Source organism: Gopherus flavomarginatus, chromosome 4, assembly GCF_025201925.1.
Source record: "Gopherus flavomarginatus isolate rGopFla2 chromosome 4, rGopFla2.mat.asm, whole genome shotgun sequence".
Lineage (NCBI taxonomy): Eukaryota > Metazoa > Chordata > Testudines > Testudinidae > Gopherus > Gopherus flavomarginatus.
Genome location: NC_066620.1, coordinates 7,168,531 through 7,194,490, shown reverse-complemented (window position 1 = coordinate 7,194,490; position 25,960 = coordinate 7,168,531). Strand labels below are relative to the sequence as shown.

General features: G+C 43.3%; 1 protein-coding gene across 2 annotated transcripts in view; it reads right to left on the bottom strand.

Moving 5' to 3' along the window:
* Window positions 1–1,687: 1,687 nt before the first annotated feature.
* SNX5 (sorting nexin 5) overlaps window positions 1,688–25,960 on the bottom strand; it is a 38,364-nt gene continuing 14,091 nt past the window's right edge. For both annotated transcript variants that reach the window (XM_050952193.1, XM_050952192.1), the window contains exons 2-13: window positions 21,278–21,382; window positions 16,541–16,651; window positions 15,765–15,886; window positions 15,113–15,236; window positions 13,119–13,214; window positions 11,044–11,149; window positions 10,882–10,957; window positions 8,949–8,988; window positions 8,780–8,866; window positions 6,820–6,979; window positions 3,401–3,486; window positions 1,688–2,291 (exon numbers count right to left, since the gene is read on the bottom strand). In XM_050952193.1, coding sequence (XP_050808150.1) covers window positions 2,241–2,291; window positions 3,401–3,486; window positions 6,820–6,979; window positions 8,780–8,866; window positions 8,949–8,988; window positions 10,882–10,957; window positions 11,044–11,149; window positions 13,119–13,214; window positions 15,113–15,236; window positions 15,765–15,886; window positions 16,541–16,651; window positions 21,278–21,382 — 1,164 coding nt within the window. In that variant the 3' untranslated portion in view covers window positions 1,688–2,240. The remainder of the gene's footprint in view (window positions 2,292–3,400; window positions 3,487–6,819; window positions 6,980–8,779; window positions 8,867–8,948; window positions 8,989–10,881; window positions 10,958–11,043; window positions 11,150–13,118; window positions 13,215–15,112; window positions 15,237–15,764; window positions 15,887–16,540; window positions 16,652–21,277; window positions 21,383–25,960) is intronic.

The following is a 25,960-nucleotide window of genomic DNA, read 5'->3' as shown; positions in this document are numbered from 1 at the left end:
AAGAGGGCAGTGTAGTGCTTCTTTAAATCCACAGCAGGAACCCACGCAGGAGAGGGCTGGAGAAAAGGTTTAGCGAGAACCTTACAGAAAAGCAGATACACATTGGGGATAGTACTATTGTCCCGCTTCCCTGGAAACCTCTTGGACAGTGTCAGAAGCAATTTCAGCTCTTGCCAAAGTCAGACACTTAGTGGCCAATTAAACAGGAAGCAAAACAGTTGCAGTTAGAGGAGCTGTGGCTATAGGAGGTGTAGTGGATACGCCTCGTGCTTTACTGACGACTGGTATGTAATGAAACCCTGAATTTATAATAAGAGTAAAGCAGGTTTTGAGAGACCACTCAGCCTCTATATTCATAAGCCAGCACAGATCATGCAAGTCTATTTTCCTTCTTTAAAAGAAGTTGTGTACAGATACTTTGCCCATTTTAGGACTTGTCTTATCCTTTCCCATACCCTCCTCCCCAGCAGCGCTACACCTACTTACTCCATCTTGCCAGACTGTAAACTCTTCAAGGCAGCAACCCTGTCTTAAGGCAGCACCTGGAAGAAGGCCCCAGTCCTGCTCTAGGGCCTCTCAGATAAGCAGAGCAGAGCTGTTGGACTGCCTGTTGGGTAGTTTCTACCCATCTTGGAAAGGTGAAAGGACTAACCCTGGATGGAGGCAGGGACCCAAGAACAGGATGTAGCAACGGGGCAGGGAAAGGAAAGGAGGGTGGCTAGTTATAGGACTAGCCAACTGCATTTTAGACAGGGTCACATTTACTGCCCAGCTAAACTGATCCTGCCTAGGTCTTGTGGTGACTAATTAAAGCTACTGGATTGGAACTCTGGAGACCTGAGTTCTCTTCCCACCTCTGCCACTTGCCTGTTGGAGGCCAGTGGGCAAGGCATGTCATAGCCCCATGCCTCTGTTACCCATTTTACAGATGGGGGAAACTATCATAGAACATGAGGGCTGGAAGGGACCTTAGGAGGTCATCTAGTCCAACCCCCTGCTCAAAGCAGGACCAATCTCCAGATGGATTTTTGCCCCAGATCCCTAAATGGCCCCCTCAAGGATTGAACTCACAACCCTGGGTTTAGCAGGCCAATGCTCAAACCACTGAGCTATCCCTCTCCCCCAGTGATATTACTCTTTCATAAAGCACTCTGATCTCTCATGGGACAACCTTTTGTAAACAGCTGAATTTCATTATTCCACCATATATTTTGTGACTGTATAGTGTTTTTATCAGATCTCAATCTGCCCACCCTTGCACTGACAATACCCAATTCACCTGCCACTCTGAGCATGCCAAGACGTATTTCTTTAGGACAACCAACTTGAGCTCAGTTACCAGTTGTTAGAGAAAAAGAAAGTGCCAGGATGCAAAGTACAGCAAGAAAGCAGATCTTCAAGGCAGGAGGTCAAGTCTACCAGTCATTTTAGTTCAAGAGTCTCAAGAAACCCTTCAGGTTTCCTATTGGATTGTGTTTTGCAACAGGTTTTTTAAATGTTAATTTGTAAGAAGATCAGACCACAAGCACCTGTACCGACTTCAGTCTTGTTTTTGCCTTAAACTGCAACAATAATTCAGGTTAGATATTCAGTACTGGTTTTCACGGTATGAAAACCAACTACTTGGGGCTTTAAATCCCATATACAGATTATACAAGGCCATTTAGTTTATAGAAACACCACTTCATAGTATTAGACATCTTTATTTTTGCTGTATTGCTGAGTGTACAAATACTGAATGTAGTCATAGAAATCCAAAATACATTGTAGTAGAAATCTGTCTATGAAGTGGAATGTATTTTACCTTATAAAATTGCTTAAGAATGTACACAAGACCCTCCCAGATATGAACTTCTTTAACATATAGTTTAGGCTAGAGAAAGATTGCAAAACCACCTAAATTCCATTCACACTTGGAGAGAATTGCCCCTTTCCATCATTAGAAAACTGGTCAACATTCTGGAATCTAGTACTTGTACTTTTTGCCTACCTTGAGATATTAACTCTCAACAGGAAACTGGCTACATTCAAGTAATTCATATGCAATTCAGCTTTCGTTTATACCATGGAAACCAATACGATTGGCATCAACATGGTTAAATATTAGTCAAACAAAAGGTTTGAGCCAATGTCTTTATTTATATATTTTAACCTAATGAAGTCAAGCTAAATATAAATTTTCCCATGGCTGTGAAGTGCAACTCATGCTGTTTTTTCACATTCTTTCCGATTAAGGCGCCTTAGTTGTTCTTGAAGAAGTCAATGCAGCTTTGCAGGAGCGAGACACTGTTCTGGAAGGGAAGACAGTTCATTCTCAGTGAGAAGCATGGGATCAAAAACAGACACCAAATTAATTCACACTCTGGAAACAAGTGAGCTTAGCAGTTTTGATGCTCTGCTCTCAAAAACGGAAAGGCTGAATTTTCTGGACTCTGTCTGAAAGCTACATTTAGTATCATCACTACAAAGTCCACTAGAAGGATGCTAAGGTTGCACAGACAAGAAAACAAGTTAGGAAGTTCCAAAATTAAGGATGCACAAGCAAGCTTAATTCTGCCCCTTTTGAAGTGTGCATATATAGTCCTTAATTATGAGGTCATATACTATTCTCCTCCACCCACAGGGCCCCCATCTCATTCAGTGATCACTATGGAACAAGCATTTGCAAGATTGTCTGTGCAACTCATGAGATGGGAAGTACCCTCCCCATTTTACAGTGGGTAACTGAGGCACAGGGAGACTCAAGGCCAGGATTTGCAAGCTTCCACTAACTGGGTGCCAGAATGATTAATGTAGCCAGATTATTCAGAGGTGCTGAGCATTTGCAGCTCCCATGGACTATTGGGAGGTCTGAGTGCTCAGCACTCATGAATGAGGCCTTAGGTGTCTCAAGTTGGGCTCTCAGAAGATGAGGACTACAGTGGCCACCTCTGAATTTAAGTGATTGTGCAGTGGCACAGAGAGTCTGTGGAAGAGACCCGGGAGAACTGGGTCCTATCTTCTTCCTGCAACTTTCTCTACACCTTTCAACTACTCCAGCGAATGAGGCAGAGGCCGTACAAGCAGTCTCATTATCCATACTGGATATTCAATCCCTGAGCATCCTCCATCCTGCACACAGAATACTGCAGAGGCCTGTTGAAAAAAAAGTTAGTATGCAATCATACACACAGGGGCCAACCCAGTCTGGCTTTTCCTAGTTTTAGTACTTGACTCAAACTTAACCTTTTAAAAAGGTTATTTTGCATGTAATTTCTTAGCTTTACAAGGAAAGAACAATTCTCTAATGTGCAACCAGAGTAAAAAGCAGTCTCTCCAGGAGAAAGGTTTGGGAATATATGTGGTCCTAGATATGGTGTTACAGCTGTGCACCTTCATACATTAGGGAGAGAGTTCTTACCTTTGCATGCTTGATTTCCAGCTCAGCCATTTCAATTAGATTTTTACGAAAGGCTGCTATTCTCTTCCGCTTGAAGCTGATCAGTTCTACAAACACAAGAGGGAGGGAATATATGAGCATTAAATTCTGGAGAAGCGGGGAATGTAAAAGGACCTGCTCTTTACTTCCACCTCATTCACATGGTATCAGTCTGCTAAACTTACTGTTTTAATTGGCAAAGTTTACATGCCTATGGTTGCAAGTCAAGCCATCCTAATGTGATTCACAGACTACAGGCAGCATTCAGCACTCAAAATAAGTGTGACACCCCTGCCTAGCTCCTGCTCTGAAGGACAGTGTCCCCAAGAAGTTGAAATTCCTAAGAGAGCAGACCCAAGGAATAGCCCTTCCGGTCTCGTTTCCTCCTAGAAGGAGAGTATAAAAGCAGTAGCGTGGCACCTGTACAACAGCCCAGGAATCTGGACTTTGAACTCCTTTGCAGCATAGGGAGACTGACTATAGGGTGGTACCACAGGAGAAAGGGAACTAACACCATTTAAACCCTGCTTAACATGGAGCTAGACTCCACATGTAAGGAATCTGAGGGAAAGAAAGTGTGGCTTCCCTCAGGTAGGAAAGCAGTTGGAATGGCTGGCAGTCAGACAATGTGTTGTGCCTCCTCTCTGCATGGAGGCAGATCAGACAAGAGGGACTACCCCTTGCTAGACTGCCTGATGTTCCAGAAGCACCTGAGAGCCACCATGAAGCATGGGGCTCCACCACAGCACCCACTAGACAGCACTTCATTCACCTCATCTGCTTATGTATTTGAATCCCTTCCCTCATGCCTTGTGTGCTTAGTCCTAGATTAAGCTGTTTGTAGTAGGAACCTAACATGTTTGCAGAATCCCTAGCACACACCAAAAAAAACTGCTATATAAATGAAAGAGGACTAAGTTAGAGACAGCGACAAAGTCCTGTGGCACCTTCTAGACTAACAGATGTATTGGAGCATAAGTTTTTGTGGGTGAATACCCACTTCGTTGGATGCATGTTTGAAGTGGATATTCACCCACAAAAGCTTATGCTCCAATACGTCTGTTAGTCTAGAAGGTGCCATAGGACTGTCGCTTTTTACAGATCCAGACTAACACGGCTACCCCTCTGATAAGTTAAAGACTGACACTGACTAGATACTCAACAGTGCAGCAGAAATGGTAGTCAACTGTTTTTTTCCTCTTCTCTCCTTAACACACAAACCTATCCTAGACTCTTAAGTAACAGTGGTTGAATGCAATGTGCAGTAGATTATAGAGTAGCTTTAGTCATTCATGCTGCAATACTACATGAACTTTTATGCACAGTAAGTACTTTGCAGAGTGCTTAGAAACCCTTAAATCCAATGTTTACTTAATTGGGTGGGAGGTTATGATTTTATATGCAATAAAACAGCAGCACCAAGAGGTTAAGTGACATACCCTAAGTGACAGCAAGTCAGAGGCAGCTCTCCAAGTAGAACTGAATTCAGTTCTCTGCTCTAGTGTCATAACATTTCTTCCCAGATCTGGACCTTAGCATCCAAAATATGGGTGTTAGCATGAAAACCTCCAAGCTTAGTTACCAGCTTAGACCTGGTAATTGCTGCCACCAGCCAGGAATTATACAGTGCCTAGCTCACTGTGGTCTCCCCAAAACCTTCCCTGGGGGACCTCAAGACTCAGATTCCTTGAGTCTCACAACAAAGGGGAATAAACCATTTCCCCTCCCCCTCCTCCTCTCCAGGTGTTCCCTCCCTGGGTTCCTGGAGAGATATACAGAAGCAAGCTCCGTGAATCTAAACAAAGGGATTCCACCCTCCTTGCTTCGAGTCCTTGAAACACCAGCACCGAGAGATCTAACCTCTCTCCCCCATCACCCAGAGGGTATGCAAAGTCAGGCTTAGTAAATCTAACAAAGATTTTCCCCCCTGACTTCTTCCTCCCACCAATCCCCTGGTGAGCTGCAGACTCAATTCCCTGGAGTCCCCACTAAAGAAAAACTCCAACAGGTCTTAAAAAGAAAGCTTTATATAAAAAGAAAGAAAAAGGACATAAAATGGTCTCTGTAATAAGGTGACAATATACAGGGTCAATTGCTTAAAAGAAAAATGAACAACCAACCTTATTCCAAAAGAATACAATTAAAACATTCCAGCAACTACACACATGTAAATACAAAAGAAAACAATATAAACCTCTTGTCTTACTATCCTTGTACTTACAACTTGGAAACAGAAGTTTAGAAAGCCAGGAGATAGAAAAATCACTCTCAGAGCCGAGAGGGTCAGACCCAAGACAAAGAACAAAGAACTCACACCCAAAACTTCCCTCCACCCAGATTTGAAAAAGTCTTGTTTCCTGATTGGTTCCCTGTGTTAACCCTTTACAGGTAAAAACATTAACCCTTAGCTATCTGTTTGACATCTAGCTGTTAGGTCACAGATCTGGAGTTGCACCATCATGCATCTTAACATGTGCTGAGTTTGTTATGCACATACTGAAACCCTTAAGTCAGTTTCATAAATCAAGTTTTTCCTTCAGACAGACTAGTCAGAAGAGTCACTCCACATGTGACGTTCTGAAGTGTCAGCTCTATACTCCTGAAGTGGTGCATGCAGTTCTCTAGTTGTATTTGGCTACAAGAGAAGCTGCAGTCATGTACATTTACGTTCTGGCCAGCAGCATGTGCATTCCCAGACCACTCCTGCCCTTATGTAAAAGGTGCACAGTTGTTCAGCTGAGAGTATGGCAGACCTGTAAGCTCTGCCCTAGAATGCCGCTCCTAGGCGGCAGAGCAGACTTGGGAAACAAAAATGAGGGAAGACCACTTTCCTCTTGCATGTTTTACTAGCGTGCTTGGGCTCTATCAGAAGAGTTTTGCCTTGTTTTCCATTAGATACCTCTCACATTACACCTGCATGACTCAAACACTGCTCTAAACAGACCACTGACCTACACCCATTTGGGCCTCTTGACTTCGTTCAGCTGAAGGGATTTAGTTCCAAAGTTACCCTTGGGGGAGGGAGATAGCAAGAACGAAGTTTCAACCCAAAAGGAAAACGCACGACCATTAAAGCACTATATGGATAGGCCCTTGTTCTTTCTTCAATATCACAATGATCTCCTTAGTTTGAAGAACACCAGATGACTGTTTAAATTGAGGTCACCAATTATTAGAAAGAAATATTTAGGTATGCTGAGACTTGTCCATGTGATGTAAAACGATTTGCTTGACTACCTTACTCAAAGCCTGCTAGCCTGGAGGGAAGAGTTACGAGAAATGGGACTTCAGGTGAGCTATGGGGCACAGTACTCCATGGAGTTACTATGGAGAAATTCCCTCTGAGAGGCCTGGAAAGGATGCAGAGGATCAATGGAATTTAATGCGCTGTGATGTTTTACCTTCCTTTGCAGACTCGGAAAGCTTTTCGAACTTCTGACAGCAGTCCTGCTGGTGTGTTTCTGCCAGTCTGACATCTTTGCTTTTCAATCTAGCTTTGTCCAGGGCTTTGTTTGAATTTTCATAGTCCACAAGACTCCGGGTACGTCTGTATAGGAGATCCTTTAAGAAAAAAAAATATTGGATGTTACTCTTACTTGTATCAACAGCATCTAGAGAAACTGGTTCTGGATTCTGTGCTTTGACTGCAGAGTAAAGGAAGCAATAAGCCTAACAAACTGTACTTCTAAGAGATAGGATCAAGTGCTCTGCTGGCTTAGGACTTTAGGTGCTTAAGGAGTGACATTAATGGCTGCAGAGAGATACACCACCACTGTATTTACACTAATCTAGAAATACTTGTACAGAACAGTGGTCTGTAAAAAGAAGTTAAGGCATCAACAACAATGCCCTGTAAAACTACAAAGAATACGGAGGCCACTGTTTGAGTGGCTAGAGTGTTTGTATGGCATTTCTCTGAATGATCCAATGCAGGCTCTCTCACACACACACCAGGGTTTCCATCTGCACTATTTGCAATATCTTCTCTAGGCCAGTGTGGCACCCTCCTTCACAACAGCACCAGTATGATCAGAATGGAACACTGACCAGCAAAGGTACATGGAAGGTCCCACCACAAACTTGATCTAATGGAATCGGAACTCAAGTTCACACCAAATCCATGACAAAGCAATGAGAAGTGGTAGGAAGCAGGTGCCATTTTTAATCTTAAACATGAAGGGTGTTTTTGAAAGAACTCCGTGCTAAGTTAAGTCTCTCCTCATTGAGGTCAGTGGGTTTACCATTACTTGAATGGGATCAGCGTTCGGACTACACTAAGCACTTCTGAAAGGTCCCCCCTAGAGCTTTATGGGAATGGTGACAGCTCATGGTATATCTACACAGCAAAGAGAAACCTGCGGCTGGCAAGGGCCAGCCAACTCTGGCTCACAGGGCTTTTATTGTGGTGTGGTTTCCAGCTCAAGTTCTAGGACCCTCCAATTGTGCAGGGCCGCAAAAGCTCAGGCTCCAGCCTGAGCCCAGAAGTCTACACAGCAATGAAAGCCCTGCAACCAAGTCAGCTAGCTCAGGCCAGCCACAAGTTTCTTTGCTGTGCAGACATATCCTCAGGGGACTTGGAACATAGGAACAGTCATACTGAGTCAGACCAATGGTCGAGCTAGCCCAGTATCCTGTCTGCTGGCAGTGGCTAATGCCAGATGCTTCCAAGGGAATGAAGGGCAATCAAGTGATCCATCCCCTGTCATCCAGTCCCAGCACATGTCTGTCAGGATTGGGGACAAAAAGGCTGTTACACACTGAATAGCTAACCTGAGATTATGGCAATTAAAGGAAAAACAAGACTCAAGTTGGTACAGTTGTTTATGATCTGATTATCTTCATACAAATTAAGATTTAAAAAACAAAAAACAAAAACAAAAAAAAAAAATCACACAACACAACCCAATCCAATAGGAAACCTGAAGGGCTTTTGAGAGACTCGAACTAAAACACCTGGTAGACTTGACCTCCTGTCTTGAAGATCTGGTTTCTTACATTAAGAGGTAAAAAGGGAGTTGACTGCTTGAGAGTCTCCCTCAGTTGATGACAACTGCAGAGCTATTTAAGCTGTCAGCTAGCAGATCCCCAGTTTTGGAGGGAGGAGTTGTCGTCAAGGGTTCCCTCAACACTTTGCTCTGAACTTCTCTACTCTGTTCCGCTGGATTAAAGCCCAGAAAACATGCACAGCAAATCTATTTTCCCAGGGACAAGGTAGGGGAAAAGACTCAGGCTGTATTCCTTGTTGCGGGATGGGGGCGGCAGCTGGAACACACATGCACAAGCTCGTGTGCTAATTAGCAAGTTTGTAACTAAGTAACTTCAGGGAATAATACAGGATGAGCCTTAGCAGAAGTGGCTCACCTTTGCTGCTTCTATGTTGAGCATGTAGTATCGTAACAGTTCAGACAGCTTTAAGTCTTCATCTGATGACACACGACTCTCTACCTTCTACAGAAGAAAGGAGCAAATAGGAATGACAGAACAAGAGACAATGAAGCCTAGGTTTACAGATCTTCAAAGAAGCTCTTACCCTGAGTTTTTCAAAGAGCTCAGCAACTTTCAACAAGTACCTAAAAGAAAGTAAAAGAAATTTACTTACATTTCATTGAGATCTGTAATGTACCACTTGAATACAAGAATCTTAGCACAAGAGCAGAAACCTACACAAATTTGCATACTGCCGTAGGTGCTGGTTTAGACAAGTCCTTATTTAAATGAGGAAATTCAAGTACAGGTAAGAAAATGTGTCTGGACTGAAACTGAAACCAGTGAGAGAAGACAAGGCGCTTTCAGCTTTAGCCTGCTTATGAGAGTCTACCCAACGTGCAAGCTCTTTGTTCCAACAGGCGTGTTTTTATGCTCTAGAGCCACAAAGAAGAAGTGTTTAATAATGTTTACAGGACACCACTTTGAGCGAACATTTTGCATTGCACCACACTTATTTATGCAAGTCATTCAGGCCTCAGATACATAATGGTTCTCTCCCAGGAAAAACTGGCCTGATAAATTAAATTGCTGACTTGCATTGAGAAAAGAGCCTCGGTGCAGACAATTATAAACCTGTTTGTCCAAACCCACAAAACCAATGAACGGTATCAGTGCATTCTGGGAAGATACTGACAGCTATCCGATGCACCTTAACAGCATCTAGAAAATATCATGTTGTGGGTGCTCCTCTATATGTCCTAAGGGCAATGTACTCTAGTACGACCTGGTAACAGGAGCTAGGAAGAAGGAAGACTAGCCAACCTGTTTGCAGGTAGTCAGGGGTCCCTTCTACGCTAAAAAACCTGACATCCCCAGAAGGCAGCCATATGTCAGACAACTACAGGCTCCAGGTGAAGGACACACACACAGTTCGTTGCCACCATGAGTATTGGCCATGTATGGACACATGCCAAGCTTACAGACAAGCTTGTCATACACAGGGTACAAACTTAGTTATATGTTAGACAGGGCTTCTATAACATACAAAATGGGAAATGACTGCCTAGGAAGGAGTCCTGTGGAAAGGGATGTGGAGGTCATACTGGATCACAAGATAAATATGAGTCAACACTGTTGCAAAACAGGCAAACATCATTCTGGGATGTACTAGGAGTATTGTAAGCAAGACTCAAGTAATTCTTCCGCTCTACTCCACACTGATTAGACTGCAATTGGAGTACTGTGTCCAGTTCTGGGCACCACATTTCAGGAAAGATGTGGACAAATTGGAGAAAGTCCAGAGAAGACAACAAAAATGATTAAAGGTCTAGAAAACGTGACCTATGATGGAAGACTGGGAAAAAAATGGGTTTGTTTAGTCTGGAGAAGAGAAGACAGAGAGGACATGATAACAGTTTTCAAGTACATAAAAGGTTGTTACAAGGAGGAGGGAGAAAAATTGTTGTTAACCTCTGAGGATAGGACAAGCAGCAATGGGCTTAAATTGCAGCAAGGGAGGTTTAGGTTGGACGTTAGGAAAAACTTCCTGTCAGAGTGGTTAAGCACTGGAATAAATTGCCTAGGAGGTTGTGGAATCTCCGTCATTGGGATTTTTAAGAGCAGGTTGGACAAACACCTGTCAGCGATGGTCTAGATAATACTTAGTCCTGCCTTAAGTGCAGGGGACTGGACTAGATGACCTCTCGAGGTCCCTTCCAGTTCTATGATTCTATCAGGCTAAAACGAGTCCAAATCTGCTGGATTCTACTAGGATTCGATTTAAAAAACATTAAGGGGAAGTGGATGGGGGGGGGGCCGGAAGAATGTCAACTGTGCCATATTGATAGCACCATTAAAAAAATAGAAATAAAAAAATCCCACATTCTGAACACCAACACTAGAGATACTAATTACCAAGGAGGGGACCTCAGACAAAGCCAGGATTCAGTGTATTGTGTAACAAAATTAAGAATTGGAGTACTTCAGTGAATACCTAATCTTGGACTTTTGCATGAACAATTAGTGGGTTTGCTTACTTTTTAGTGATTGTGGGCTCTTCTAAAGCCAAGCTGTTCAAGCAAGCTGAAGTGCTGATGTAGTCATCTGCAACATCTGCGGGAACAGGGACAATGCTGTCAGTTTTGTCTCCAGTGACACACACTGACATTATATAGAAAAGATTTGTAAAAAAAGTTCACTTTTATGTGATCTTGTCATCTTATCTGCCTTTGCGCATGCATCCTTGATTCTGTTGTAATAGTTTACGAGAAAAGTCTTCTCTTGCTCAAAGAAGTCATCCACCTCCTGAAAAGAGAATATGATCTGTTAGACCGATCGCACAGCTAGATCATTAGTACTGCCTTCATTTACCAATGACTTCAGTAAGAGACTTTAAACCTTTGCCCCTATGTTGTGAATCTGGCCATTAAGTGTGGCTACACATTTCTAGCCTCCCCTTTCACAATGAAACAAGCCAAAGCTGCTTAAAATATTTCTCTAGTACAAGTTTCTTCTTTATGCAGAAGTGATGAGGGACCCCTACGAAGAGTCTGGTGGCACTGATATTCGTTTTCCCTTTGAGGTACCTCCACCCAACTTGGGTTGCTACTAAAGAGCCCCAGGGCACCCTGGACTGCAAGTTAGTGATGTTGCAGACCCAGTTCTCCAGGCCACTGGTGTGTGATGGGTAGCAATTTAAAACACGACAAAAAAAGGTTCAGAAGTTATGGTTCTTACAGTCATAACTGGCATTACAGTGTGCACTACCAAGTTTAGTGTTTTACTACTTATTTAGTGCAGCTAAGTTTATTAACATGGTAATCCACTTAAAAGCACAAGCAAATGAAAAGAAAAAGCTCTTATTCAACTCTTAATTAGTGCAACTGCAACACATGATGCACCTGCATCTGTTGCTCTGCACTTCAGAAGGTTGCGAGAACCACAGGAAATGTCGTGTAGAGTTACTTGAACTTTTCATTGTCTAAGAAACAACTGTGCTACTCCGTGCTGTCCATCACTAGTTAGCACCTCCCCAAGTTATGAACACTTCAAAAGAGAACTACTTTCTACTTACAGTCAGCAGGAGCTGGCCCTTTAGATCTGATCTTTTGTGACATTTCCTTAGAAAAAGCCTGGGTCATGGGAGATTAGCATTGCTGTCTGAAGGGGCAGAGGTTCAGAAGCAAGCTCCAGGTTAAGTGGTTGGTCTCCTAAGGTTTCACTTAATGTTAATAGTTCTATTGTTCTAGTGCAGGGGTCTCCAAACTTTTTATGCCCAAGATCACTTTTGAAATTTAAGGGCAACCCAAGATCTCCCCCACCCTGCTCACGCCACACCCACCTCCTCCATCTCCCCGCCCCCCACTCACTGTCACTGGACTGGGGCCAAGGGGTTTGCAGTGTGGGAGGGGGATCTGGGCAGAGCCTGGGGCACAGTGTTGAGGAGCAGGAGGAGGAGAATTAGGGTGCTGGCTCTGGCAGGGGGCTTGGGGTGCAGGCTCTGGGAAGGGTGTTCAGGGCTGGGGGGGCAGCCTCCCCCTGGTTAGCACTTACCTTGGGCGGCTCAACGAGGCTAAGGCAGGCTCCCTGCCTGCCCCAGCCCCACACCACTCGCAGAAGGGGCCAATATGCTGGGCAGGAGGGTGGGGGGGTGGCTCTGCACACCGAACCTCTCTGCAGGCACCACCCCCAAAGCTCCCATTGGTTACAGTTCCCCGGCTGTAGGGAGCTCCAAGGGTGGTGCGTGCAGGCAGGAGTAGTGTGTATTGGTTTCTGGAGCTGAGTGGAGGCATTCTAATACTATTAGATATGTAAAAAGTTTCAGCAAACCACCACATTTTTGCCCAAGAGTTAACTACATTCAGAGCAGTTTCTTTAGCAGGATACTACTGTGTGATTCTTCACGGTGTACTGAAACTTTAGTTGTTTTTTTTGTTTGTTTTTTTAAGGGAAAGAAAAACTGACTCCTTGGATGCCACCTTTATATCTTTGGAGCCCAGGATTTGTCAATTTCATCCCAAGCTTGCCAGTCACATACTTCTCTAGGCAGGCAGGTTTTACCTATTCAGACACAATCAAGTGCTCTCACAACTCTGCAATGGATTAGCTTAACTGACCCTTCAGACTTGACAGCAAATATGAGGTAAGCAAGTTATTGAGTATACCCTTGACAAAGCTAGGAGAAACCTGCACCAGGAATAAAGCAATCCTACACTGTGGAAAGCAAGAGTGAAAAGGTATCTGATGGTTGTTGAAGGGGGGCAAATCTTCTTACCTTCACTCCAGAGAAGAGGACTTCATCAGCACTCTTCACCATGCTTTTTAAAAAGCCACCAAACATTTCTTTAGTATTTTTTCTCCGAACACTTAGCTAAAAAAACAAACAAACGTTTTAGGGGAGTAAAAAGCAATTCAAAAACAAGCTTCAAGTTTAATCTTGTACTGGTGTTGTCACTGCACTAACTTCCAGGTATATTTTAAAAAAGTGATCGAATTGCAAGTTTGCTCTAGAATTCCTGTTTTCAAGTTATAGCACCAGAGAGGTCTTCTTGTAATGAAGGAAGGAACTATTGTTAGAAACAGGGAGTTAAATAAATTCAGCACAAAGACAAATTTATAACATCTTTGTTCATAGCAGTCTTTCCCACAGCTGCAGGTGCATTTCAACAGCTTGAATTTAATCCCTCTAAATAAAGAGGGAACATACAAAGCAGAGATGCTGTGTAATGGGCATGTTACACAGCAGCCCCTACAGCTGGAGAAAGACAAAGGGTCTGAGGTGCACAGGCTTTTGAAAAGAGGCTGAATTTTTAGGGAAGATAAAAAAGTCCTTTTAAAAAAATTTAAGTACCTTTTTCTTTAAAAATAATCCTATTGAAAATTAGTTCTGAATTATGATAACCTATGTTAAGGCCTATAATTACTCTAACACTTCAAAACCAAGAATATTTGAGAAGTATGTTTGCTGCTGAAGTCTTCCAGGAAGTCACTGGCTAAGCACCTGGAGGGGGAGTGGTTTGAGCATTGGCCTGCTAAACCCAGGGTTGAGTTTAATCCTTGAGGGGGCCATTTAGGGAACTGGGGGGGGGGGTAGTCCGGGGATTGGTCCTGCTTTGAGCAAGGGCTTGGACTAGATGACCACCTGAGGTCACTTCCAACCCTATATTCTATGATTGTTTGTTGAAGGGCTAAACAAGCTTAGCAGTAGCCTCTTCTACAGACGCAGAGGCTATTTTCTTCATTTGTGTATTCAGCTAGTCCAATTCAATTACTAGTTTATTCAAAGTGGAGGTTGAAAGCTTGTTTCCTGCCCTTCCAATCTATAGAAGTAGGTATGGGAACGAGATCTACAAGGTCTAAAGTCTTGACTACATGGGAACCAAAAAGTCAATTAAATTCCCTAACTACAGTGAAAGCTCAATTGAATGAGTTATAAAATTAAAAACATTTGAATATGTAAGAAAAAAATCCAGTCCAAAAACATTTAAAGTGGATTTAATTAAAGCATTTTTCAATGCTGTTTATGCATTTTAAAACTGAATTCCAAAATTTCCAACTAAATGTAGTTAGACACAAATCACGATTAGTGGATCTCCCAGCTAGCAAAAAGTAATACCAAGTTATATCACCCATGAGAATCAGCCTCTGTTGGAAGACAACTGAAAGGTACACATGAAAAACAAGATTTGAATCAGTGATTTAAATCAGTGTTTCCCATTTGCCAATTTAAGTCCTTATTTAAAAAGTCAGCATTTTAAGTCAATCGAGCCTGGCTTGTATGTTGCAATTTATATTTTGATGCAATGATATTTCTGTCATGAATACTGACTCAGTTTTTTTGTTTGGTTTGTTTTGAGTGAGATGGCATTTTTGGCCCTAGGATATTTTTTGGGACGTTGATTGCACAATCCTACAGAGATAACAGTATAGACAAGTGGTTCTCAAATTCTTGTACTGGCAACCCCTTGCACATAGCAAGCCTCTGAGTGCAACCCCCTCCCTTACAAATTAAGAACACTAATATATTTAACACTATTATAAATGCTGGAGGCAAAGTGTGGTTTGGGGTGGAGGCTGACAGCTCATGACTCCCTGAGGAGTCCCAACCCCCAGTTTGAGAACCCCGGTATAAACCCTATGTAGGATTGTGTGTTTACATTAGAATTTGCTGTAGTTGTAACAAAATTGATAAAACGAGTTCATGGAAACTGACTGCATTTTTAACATCCTGTCCCAGAAGTGCAGAGGAAATGGAGGAAGATTCCTTACATCCTGGTCATACTCTAGGAAAACATGGAAGTTGCGATCTTTGTTGAGCACAGGATGAGAAGAAAGTCGCTGAAGGAAAACTTCATGTGATGATACAGTCTTCTTAAAGACAGCAAGGTATTCACTGGAAGATCAAGGAGAAAAAACCCTCAAAGTTAAGCACTGATGAAGATGTGTAGCCTGTACCACCTACTTCACTGCACAAAGTGTTGCTCTGACAAATAATTTTATTTAACGCTTCAGGTTTTGGCCCAGTGCTTCTGAACAAGCATTCCTGTCTCCACCTGGCCATTTCCAGTATATTTTAGAACTCACACAGTGATGACCAAAAGACATCTTATGAAGGTTAGACACACAAGCTAGGTAGGGTAATCTCTTATTGGACCATCTTCTGTTGATAAGAGACAAGCTTTCAAGCTACACAGAGCTTCTCTTCAGGGTTGGGAAAGGTACTAAGGGTGTTAGGCATTTATATGGTTTATCTAACCAAAGTCCAAGACTTTCGAGAAACAGAGACCTGGTTAAAAGTGTTATGGTGAAGTTACACCTCAAGCCAGAGCCTTATTTTAAACAGGGTTGATGCTACCATGCAAGCAGATCCTCCATCAAGATGCAGACTGACTTTGGTGTATACATACAGCTACATACTTACGCTTCTAGTTCTTGCTTCATTTTTGCAAATTCCTCTTTTGTCATAGAGACTTCTCCTTCCCCAAGTTTCTGCATCTTCTCTCTGGGACCATCAAAGTCAGGCTTTGAAGGCGCTGGAGGTATCTAGTCAATATAAAATAGATCGTATTAGTTGCAAGTACCTATCACTCTGTAGTGAAAGTTCCTGGAATTTCCATAGCTACCTTGTAAACTAGTGTACTGCTGCTCTTTTTACCCAGGTTTTGTGTAGTGCAGTTTGTTTGTGGATACAATAAGGCTCATCCAGAGTGCCCACAAATCCTGTATCATGGGATGTGGAGACATGGGCCTGTTTATCCTGTGATCAGCATTGGCTCCTGGAGAAGCCATACTAATGGGAGGCTCTCCACCAGCTGCTACCTCTGGACTCAAAACACTGAAGTGTCAAGTTCTCAAAAGTCCTGGCAGCAGGGTAATCAATGGCGCTCTCTCCATAAGGGCTTCTATGGGGTCAGGAATGATACCAACATGGGGGCAAATCCACTCTGCAGTACCTGCAGGATTCCAATACCATGAGCTTAAAAGAGTGGAGGGCAGGGTATGGCAGGGTTTGCAGACTGTTCAGGAAAGATAAAAGCAAAGCTATGTTACAACCACATAGAATCTGCATAGTTAAGATCCAAGACAGAAAACACTAGCAGTATTTACTTTAGCAGGGTTAGCATCCTTACCAAACTTTCTCTTAGGTGCACCATTGTCCCATTATAAAATTCAATCCTAAGCAAAACAAACACTTACAATAAATCCTGCATACTCTTCAGTTTCAGTAAGCGTATCATGTAGCCACACAAAGTCTTCATGCTGCCTCGTAACTGAAAACTCTGGGCTTTGAAAAGTTGGCAGTGTAGTCTGGAAGAGATGAAATACAGAAGTCGTATTGTTTTGTAAGCTAGTGCTTTTAGAAGCAGTTTTGTTCATTAGTTTCCATAGCAGGCCCTTTTGACTAGTAAAGGCCACACCTAATTGCCTTTTCTAGTGTTGGCTAGCCCTCAGTTAAGGTGAGCCTTCTTTGGACAGCTCCCTTAGCAGTGAAAGGATAATTTTGTAGAAACAAGTTTGCTATACCACTTTAGCTGACCAGAATTAATGATACCTCTCTCTTATATAATGCTTTCAGCAGCAGACTGCAAACTTTAAAAAAATGAGGCAGTATTATCCCCATTTTACAGATGAAGAAAAAGGCATGGGGAGGTTAATTTCAATCCACCACTGCTTAGCAAAGCTAAGAGTGGCAGTACTGATCTGTCTGGAACTCAAGACAACAACCCTGCATCAGTTACTTGGGTTTCATTTGGACAGTTTTCTTCCCCTTCCTAAGGTGTCAAAGTATAAATAGGCAGGACCCCAAAAAAAGAGAATTTGAAAAGCAATTAGCAAAAAAAGATGTACAAAATGTTTTGCTCATTTTTTTAAGTGCATCTGAAGCAGGAAGGCTACCAAACACTCAGTGGTCCCACTGGACAATCGAGATGCTAAAGGAGCACTCAAGGAAAATACGGCCATTGGAGAGAAGCTAAGTGAGTTCTTTGATTCACTTCTCTCTGCAGAGGATGTGAGGGGGATTCCCACACCTGAGCCATTCTTGTTGTATGACAAAATGTGAGGAACCATCTAAGATGGAGGTGTCACTAAAAGTGGTTTTGGAACAGATTGATAAAATTAAACAGTAATAAGTCACCAGGACCAGATGGGATTCACCCAACAGTTCTGAAGAAACTCAAATATGAAATTATAGAACTAACATCCATGGTACATAACCTATTAATTAAATAAGCTTCTGTACCAGATGACTGGAGAATAGTGAACACCATTTAAAAAAAATAAAAAAGCAGCTCTAGAGGCGATCCTGGCAGTTACATCCAGTAAGCCTAATTTCAGTACCAGGCAAATTAGCTGAAATTATACTAGAGAACAGAATTATCAGACACAAGTGAACACAACCTGTTGAGAGAGAGTCAACACAGCTTTTGCCAAGGGAAGTGTCTCATCAATCTACTAGAATTCCAGGGGGCGGGGGGAGAGGAGGAGAAAGTAACAAATGTGTGGCTAAGAGGGATCCAGTAGATACCATGTACTTGAACTTTCAGAAAGTTCTTGACAAGGTTCCAAACCAAAGGCTCTTAAGCAAAGTAAGCAGTTATGGGACAAAAAGGAGAAGGTCCTCTCACGGATCAGTAACAGGTTGAAAGACAGGAAACAGGTAGGAATAAATGGTCAGATTTCAGAACGGAGAGAGTGTTAAATATCTGGCTCTTCAAGGGATCTGTACTGGGACCAGTGCTGTTTAAAGTATTCATAAATTATCTGGAAACAGTAGCAAAGAGTGGGATAGCAAAATCTGCATAAAATACAACTACTTAAGATCAGTCTGCTTTGGACTTGGCTAAGAGTTAAAGGAGTCTCAAACCTGTAATTAGGCAACGAAATGGCAGATGACATTCACTGTTGAGAAATGTAAAGTAATGCACATTGGAGAACATAATCTCAGCTATACATACACAATGATGGGGTCAAGATTAGCTGTTAGCACTAAAAAAAAAATAAAAGACCTTGGAGACTTTGTGGATAGTTCTCTGCAAACATCTGCTCAGTGCGTGGCAGCAGCCAAAAGAACTAACAGAGCGATAGGAAAGGGATAGCTAATAATCAGAAAATATCATAATGCCACTATATAAATCCATGGCATGCCCACACCTCGAATACTGCATGCCGTTCTGTTGCCTGATCTCAGAAGAGATGCATTAGAATTGGAAGAGATACAGAGAAGGGCAGCAGAAGTGATTAAGGAGAGATTAATGAGACCAGGACTTTTCTGCTTGGAAAAGAAACAACTAAGAAGAGATATGACAAAGGTCTACAAAATCATGACTGGCGTGGACACAGTAAATAAGGAAGCGTTATTTACCGCTTCACATAAGAGCTAAGGGTCACCTAATAAAATTAATAGGCAGCACATTTAAACAAACAAAAGGAAGTGCTCCTCACACAATGCACAGTCAACCTGTGGAACTCCAGGAGGATGTTGTGAAGGCCAAAAGGACAACTGGGTTCAAAAAAGAATTAGACAAGTTCAAAGAGGATAGGTCCATCAATGGCTATTAGCCAAGATGGTCACAGATAGAGCTCTGGGTGCCCTTAAGTCTGACTGCCAGAAGCTGGGAGTTGATCCATGCCCTGTCACCCCTCAATTGCCTTGTTCTGTTAGGGTATGTCTACACTACAGGATTATTCCTACTTACATACAAAACCGGTTTTGTAAAACAGATTGTATAAGGTCGAGTGCACGCAGCCACACAAAGCACAATAATTTGGTGGTGTGCGTCCATGTACCGAGGCGAGCGTTGATTTCTGGAGCATTGTACTGTGGGTAGCTATCCCATAGTTCCCGCAGTTGCCCCCGCCCATTGGAATTCTGGGTTGAGATCCCAATGCATGGTGGTGTAAAAACAGTGTCGCCGGTGATTCTGGGTAAATAATGTCACTCATTCCCTCCTCCATGAAAGCAATGGCAGACAATCATTTCACGCCCTTTTTCCCTGGATTGCCCTGGCAGATGCCATAGCATGGCAACCATGGAGCCCATTTTGCCTTTTGTCACTGTCACCGTTTGTGTACTGGATGCTGCTGACAGAGGCGGTACTGCAGCGCTACACAGCAGCATTCATTTGCTTTTGCAAGGTAACAGAGACCGTTACCAGTCGTTCTGTACCGTCTGCTGCTGTCATGGGTGCTCCTGGCTGACCTTCGCTGAGGTTGGCCAGGGGCACAAAGACAAAAATGGGAATGACGCCCCAGGTCATTCCCTCCTTTATGTTGTATCTAAAAATAGAGTCAGTCCTGCCTAGAATATGGGGCAAGTGTACTAGAGAACCAGTGTATCAGAGAACCAGAGAACACAGCCGCTCTGTGTCAGATCCCACAGAAATGATGAGCTGCATGCCATTTTAGGGGGTGTCCCTGCAACAACCCCACCTGTTGCTTCCCTCCTCCCCCAACCCTTCTGGGCTACCGTTGCAGGGTCCCCCCATTTGTGTGATGAAGTAATAAAGAATGCAGGAATAAGAAACACTGACTTTTTAGTGAGATAAAATGAGGGGGAGACAGCCTCTAGCTGCTATGATAGTCCAGGCAGTACAGAATCTTTTCTTTAGACATGAAAGGGGCGGGGCTGATGGAGTTCAGCCCCCAGTTGCTATGATGAGGACGGTTACCAGTCACTCTGTACCATCTGCCGGGAATAACCGAGAGTCACTTCTATTTTTACCCAGGCACCCCCAGCAGACCTCAACTGAGGCCAGCCAGGAGCACTCACAGGATGATGACGAGGACGGCTACCAGTCCTACTGCACTGTATCGTCTGCCACCAGGGAAGGGAGGGGAGAGGATGCTGCTGTTCATTGCCCCAGCAGCATGTCTACCAGCAGCATGAAGTAGACATACAGTGACATTGAAAAAAAGTCAAGAAACGATTTTTCCCCCCTTTTCTTTCACAGGGGCAGAGGGGGAGTAAACTGATGAGATATACCCTGAACCACCCCGGACAATGTGTTTGACCCTACAGGCACTGGGAGCTCAGCCAAGAATGCAAATGCTTTTCAGAGACTGCGTGATAGCTAGAGTCCTCAGTCCCCCCTCCCTTCCTCCATGAGCATCCATTTGATTCTTTGGCTCTCCATAATGCTTGTCACACAGCACTGTGCTGTGGACTCTGTATCATAGCCTGGAGATTTTTTTCAAATGCTTTGGCATTTTGTCTTCTGTAACAGAGCTCTGATAGAACAGATTTGTCTCCCCATACAGCGATCAGATCCAGTAGCTCCCGTACGATCCATGCTGGAGCTCTTTTTGGATTTGGGACTGCATCACCACCCGTGCTGATCAGAGCTCCACGCTGGGCAAACAGGAAATGCAATTCAAAAGTTCGCGAGGCTTTTCTTGTCTACCTGGCCAGTGCACCCGAGTTCAGATTGCTTTCCAGAGCGGTCACAGTGGTGCACTGTGGGATACCGCCTGGAGGCCAATACCGTCAATTTGCGGTCACACTAACCCTAATCCGATATGGTAATACCGATTTCAGTGCTACTCCTCTCGTCGGGGAGGAGTACAGAAACCAGTTTAAAGAGCCCTTTATATCGATATAAAGGGCCTCGTTGCGTGGACGGGTGCATTAAATCGGTTTAATGCTGCTAAAATCAGTATAAACGTGTAGTGTAGACCCGGCCTTAGTTTCCTCTGAAGCACCTGGCATTAGCTGCTGTTGGAAGACAGGATACTGGGCTGGATGGACCATTGTTCTGATCCAGGACAGCCTCATGTTTAAAGCCTGCCATTTTTTTAAATGAAAGCCTAAAATCTAGGAGTTAATGGTGTAGGCCCATTTGACAACAGGATAAGTTTCCTACTTGCCTCATTCAATTGGATTTTAAGCCTGCATGTGTGTATATTAATCACCTTCTCCTTTCACCATGAACTTACCTTAGTATGTACAGTGAACTTTACTTTGTCTTTTTCACTCAGTGCATCTGGGATGTCAATCTGGAGGGAAGGATCAATACTCAGATCCACAGACACAGCCCTCACCTGAAACACAAGTTAAAGTATTTCAGCCTAAAGTCAGAAGTCCAAAGTCTATCTTGACTTGCCAATAATCTAAAATTGATGAAGAGACAGTGCACAACCAGAAATTCTTAATACCTTGAAAAGATTCAAATCTTGAGACAGATGTATCATGGGCATATCTAACAGTACGCATCAGCTGAAGGAATGCAAAAGAACTACAAGTCTTCCTCACACTCTAAACACAACTCCAAGTTCAAAAGCTTCTTGCTAAGTTTAAACAGACAATCATTAGCCTTTTGAAGAGTCCTTAAAGATACCTGTAAAGGGTTTTCAGAAGCCTGGTTTGTGCCTTGTATATATAAAATAGAAAGCTCTGTTTACAAGTTTTCCCTGCTTGTTTAACGGGAATAAAGTCTGTTCTCCCCAGATTTTGTTGGAGGCCTTGGGGCAGGGACAGAGGCACACAGCAGCACAGATGTTTGTTAAGGTCTTGCGCTTTTAACTTAAAGTTGCGGTGTTGAAGCTTGGAGACGTTTCTTTCAATAGTCAACCACCAGTAAGTTTTAAAGATGTATTTACAAAAAGAGCAAGTAATTAGAAGCACCTTCCACCACTGCTTGGTTTCCAGTCTTAGGATGTCAATTTACTAGTTTTCTGGTCACTGCAGAAACAAGACTTTAAAAAAAAAAAAAAAATCAAATCAAAACCAAGCTGAAGAAACTGAACCCCAAGGGTTTTCGCAGGTTATCAGAGTGCAAACTAAGGCACAAACTCAGTTGTACTTTTGGAGCTCACTTTTTAAAATGGAACAGTTATTAAATTGGTCTTTGGAAGACTGGTAGATCCAAAGTTAAGGTTCCATTTAAAAAGGCAGATGTTTGGGGGTCCAGAAGTCAACTAACTCCTTCCCCACCTTGAGCAATTTTTCCAGCCTGCAGTCCTTTTGGTCACAACATTTCCTTAAAATTTCAGTTTACAGTCTTTAGCTCATTTATGAGCATCCTGTGTTTGGATAAACACACTACCTGCACCATTTACTATAAGCTACAATAAGTATGGAGTACAGAAATCTGTTTCTTCTTCTTGCCACCCTTCTCATACCACAGAAGCACCACCCCTTCAGTTGCTCAACCTCACACTTTCCATTCACTAAGCCATCTCCCCCCCCTTCCCCCGCTTACTCAAACAAGCCCTTCACCAACCCCAACTTTTTTTTATTAAAAAAATATCATCTTAAATTCTGGTAACTAACCTAATATGGGCTTCCCACCATTTTGCTTGTATCTTTTCACCTGCCCTTTCCAGAGTTTTTTGCCTTTCTGAGGTTGTGTGTACATTGGCAATTGAATGACAAAACTTGTGTCTTTCAGTGGTGGCCCCCCTCCCGGAAAAGCAAAAGTTTTCCCGCGACAAGCACCAATGTGAACAGTACGTTGTTGGCAGAAGCGCTCTCCTGCTGACAATGAAAATGCTGCTCGTTGGGGGGGTGGAAGTTTTTTGTCAGCAGGATAGCCAACAACAGTCGCTACACTGTACGACTTGTAGCAGCACGGCTGTTGCTAAAAGCTGTGTAGTGCAGACCTAGCCTAAGTTGTAAAGCAGGGATATGCCTGCAGCGCGGTCACAGCATCTAGCACGCTGCCCATCCCACCACTCAAATCCTAATTAGCACTTTACTTTGCCACTGTAAAATATGGCTCCGGTCTGCAAATGAAGAGTAGAATATGTAATTCTACAGCCATCACCTTCAAATGAGAGGCAGTGCTCTGCTCTAGGATGAGACTGAAATTTATAGGCCAAGCTGTATAGAAATAGAGAGCCAATTATACAAGTCTTTCCAAGAAGACTGGCCCCCCGAGCTCAGATATCTGAGAAGTATGCCACAAATCTTTCATAAATATTGTACGAGGACTGGGATGTAATTCATTTCAGGTAGTTTTGTTTTGGCAACAACTTCCCTCAGTTCTGCAGAGATTAGGGTCACAACATGCAGACGGGAGTTTGAAGTCTTATAACAAGAGTCATACACAAATTTAAAGATACAGCAGTTTGATCATTAGGGCCAGGAACAAGGTCCACAGGTGGCCAGCCAAGAGATACAGGGAGTATTATAGCATCTAAAAGCAAGCTTAAATTGAGAACACCCCGCACTCAGCTCTCAGAGGCAGCTGGTTCCATTACGTTTTAGATCGCAGGCTGAGGAAAGGCGCTTTGGGTGCTACAGGTAACTGAGAGGAAGAGGCTGTTTGGGCCCCCTCTTCATAACTTAGGAAAACCTTCCAAACCTTCATTAAATTACCCTCTTCTCTGTTACAAATTCAGACTTTGCTGTCTACCCTGGAAACCCATTGCTAACTGGAGCTCTGGCAGGTTTCTATCACCACAAATACCATCAGGACTGGAAGCAAGGGGCGAGGATGTGATTTTAGAGTCCTAGAACTGTTTACATCTATTTAACTGGCCATTCGGAGGAACAATCTATTAAAGGATTTGGGGGTGGCTGAATCTAAGGGCTAAGGGTGCTCCAAGACTATTTTGAGTCAGGACATCAACAGGAGAGGACAGACTACACCTTCCAGATGTTTTACAATTTGTGGGGTTTTTGCAGTTGAGTCAAGTCTCAGGCCAGTACCATACACCTTACAGCAGCAAAGGGAACAATAAAGCTAGTTTTTCCTCCTCCTTTCAGGGACACTTTTCCATTTCCATATAACATTTTAGCACCAGGTACCATTTTAGTTGTAGCATGTGCCAATTTGCTAAGCAGCAGAATAGCCAACTCAGCTGATAGAGCAGTGGGCTGTGCATGCTAGATTCCTAAGGTCATAATCTCAAACATTCTTTGAAAAGACAAAGCCCAAGCTTTCCCCACTCAAAAACAGATTAAACTTTACAACTTCTCCCCACACTGCACACCAAGAAGTGACAAAAAGAGGCCAGATTAGTGTGCAGGGACAGTACAAATTCAGCGTACCCTCCCTTCCATTGGGCCCCTGCCTGCACGACAGACACTTAAAGGCTTCCCCAGGCAGGAGGGGCATGTTGCTCTCTCATTTTAAAGAGAGACACATACAAAAGAAAATTTCCTGCTGCCTAGCCTAGTTTTTTTGGTCAATTTAGGCTCGGCTAGCAGACCATGGGAATACCCTCTATCCCAGGACAAACAGAAATGGCACATTAACCTGTAAACCCAGCAAAAAGCTATTGCAGTAGATGCCTGCACATTGTGAGGTGAAAGCTCCTGCAGGCAAGTCAGACACAAATGTTATCATCAGCCAGCTGTAGTCATCGCTTGTAGTTCAGTAACATCTCAGGACCTCAGCCTAATTGAATTTGGGCCCCTGCTGTGGTATAGACTACCACGGAGAGTCCCTGGCCTCAGAGTTTACAATCTAATTAGATATTAGAACAGAAGTATTCCCCCTTTTAAACTGTGACTAAGAGGTTAAGTGACTTCCTGTGGTGTGACCTTGGGTATGTTTGCGGCAGAGGGAGCTGGTAATTTACCCCAGCTACTTAGCCACAAGGCTATACTTCTTTAAAAAAAATGGGATTCTGAACACATCATCCCCAGGAAAAAAAGCAACACTCCAACACTGTAGCAGATGCTCTTCCAGGTGTTCTTGACTTTTACCCACAATGCACTGAGAGTGTCAAAAAGGAGACCTGACAGTGTCCTGTCAGATCTACTGACCGAACACCCAAAATCCAGATGCTGTGAGCAGAGGAGGCCATGGGTCACCACCTACTCCAGCCCCTACTCAGCCAGGGCTACCTCCTACCTTTGTCGGGCAGCTGCAGCTCCCAGCCCTGTCTCTGCAAGCAAGTCCCTCCTGACCTGGGCAGCAGCAAATGATAGTGGGGAGGGCGTAGGAGGAGTGGATGGGGTGTGGCCTCAGAGAGAGAAGCAGGGCAGGGGAGGTTCCAGCACTCCTGCTGGAATGTTTGGTTTTTAAATATTACCAACCTGGCAATCCTAGCGCTTCCCCTGCCTTTCATTTTGTAGAATACAAGGAAGGGGAATTAAAGTCTCCTTGCCCTACCATGCCCTTTTAGGAAGGATGAAAAGGGCAGAGAAAGCTTGTACGATCAGCCATTATGCAGCAAAACACCCAAGGGCTCACTGCACCATAAAGCCAACCTATATGGAAGTCTGACCATTTCACATCTTTAATAGTCACAAGATAGTTTATTTTAAAGCCAGATACAAATTTGTTTTTTACTGAACACATTTCCTGCCTGCAGTACATGAATGAGTTGTAGGGTGTGTGTTTTAAGGTCCCCTTCTTATTTTTTCAGGCTAATCTGTTAGAGGGCCTGGCTCCAAGCCACCTATAGGCACTGTCTACAAATGATGTATTACTGTAAGAACGGTTTGGCGCACCCTGCTACTGTCAAGTGCTCCAACACACCATCTAGATACTGTTTGGCTTAAATTTGCCTTTGACAACACTGAGTACCAGGAGTTTGAAGTGTTGTATTGTCAATGTAGGGCAAGTAGTCCTACTCTCCCAGAGTGCACCAGAGGTCTTCTCAAATCTTCCAAAATTGACAGTTTCTAAGAGCTGCTTTGAACCAGAAGCAACTACAACCGAAATA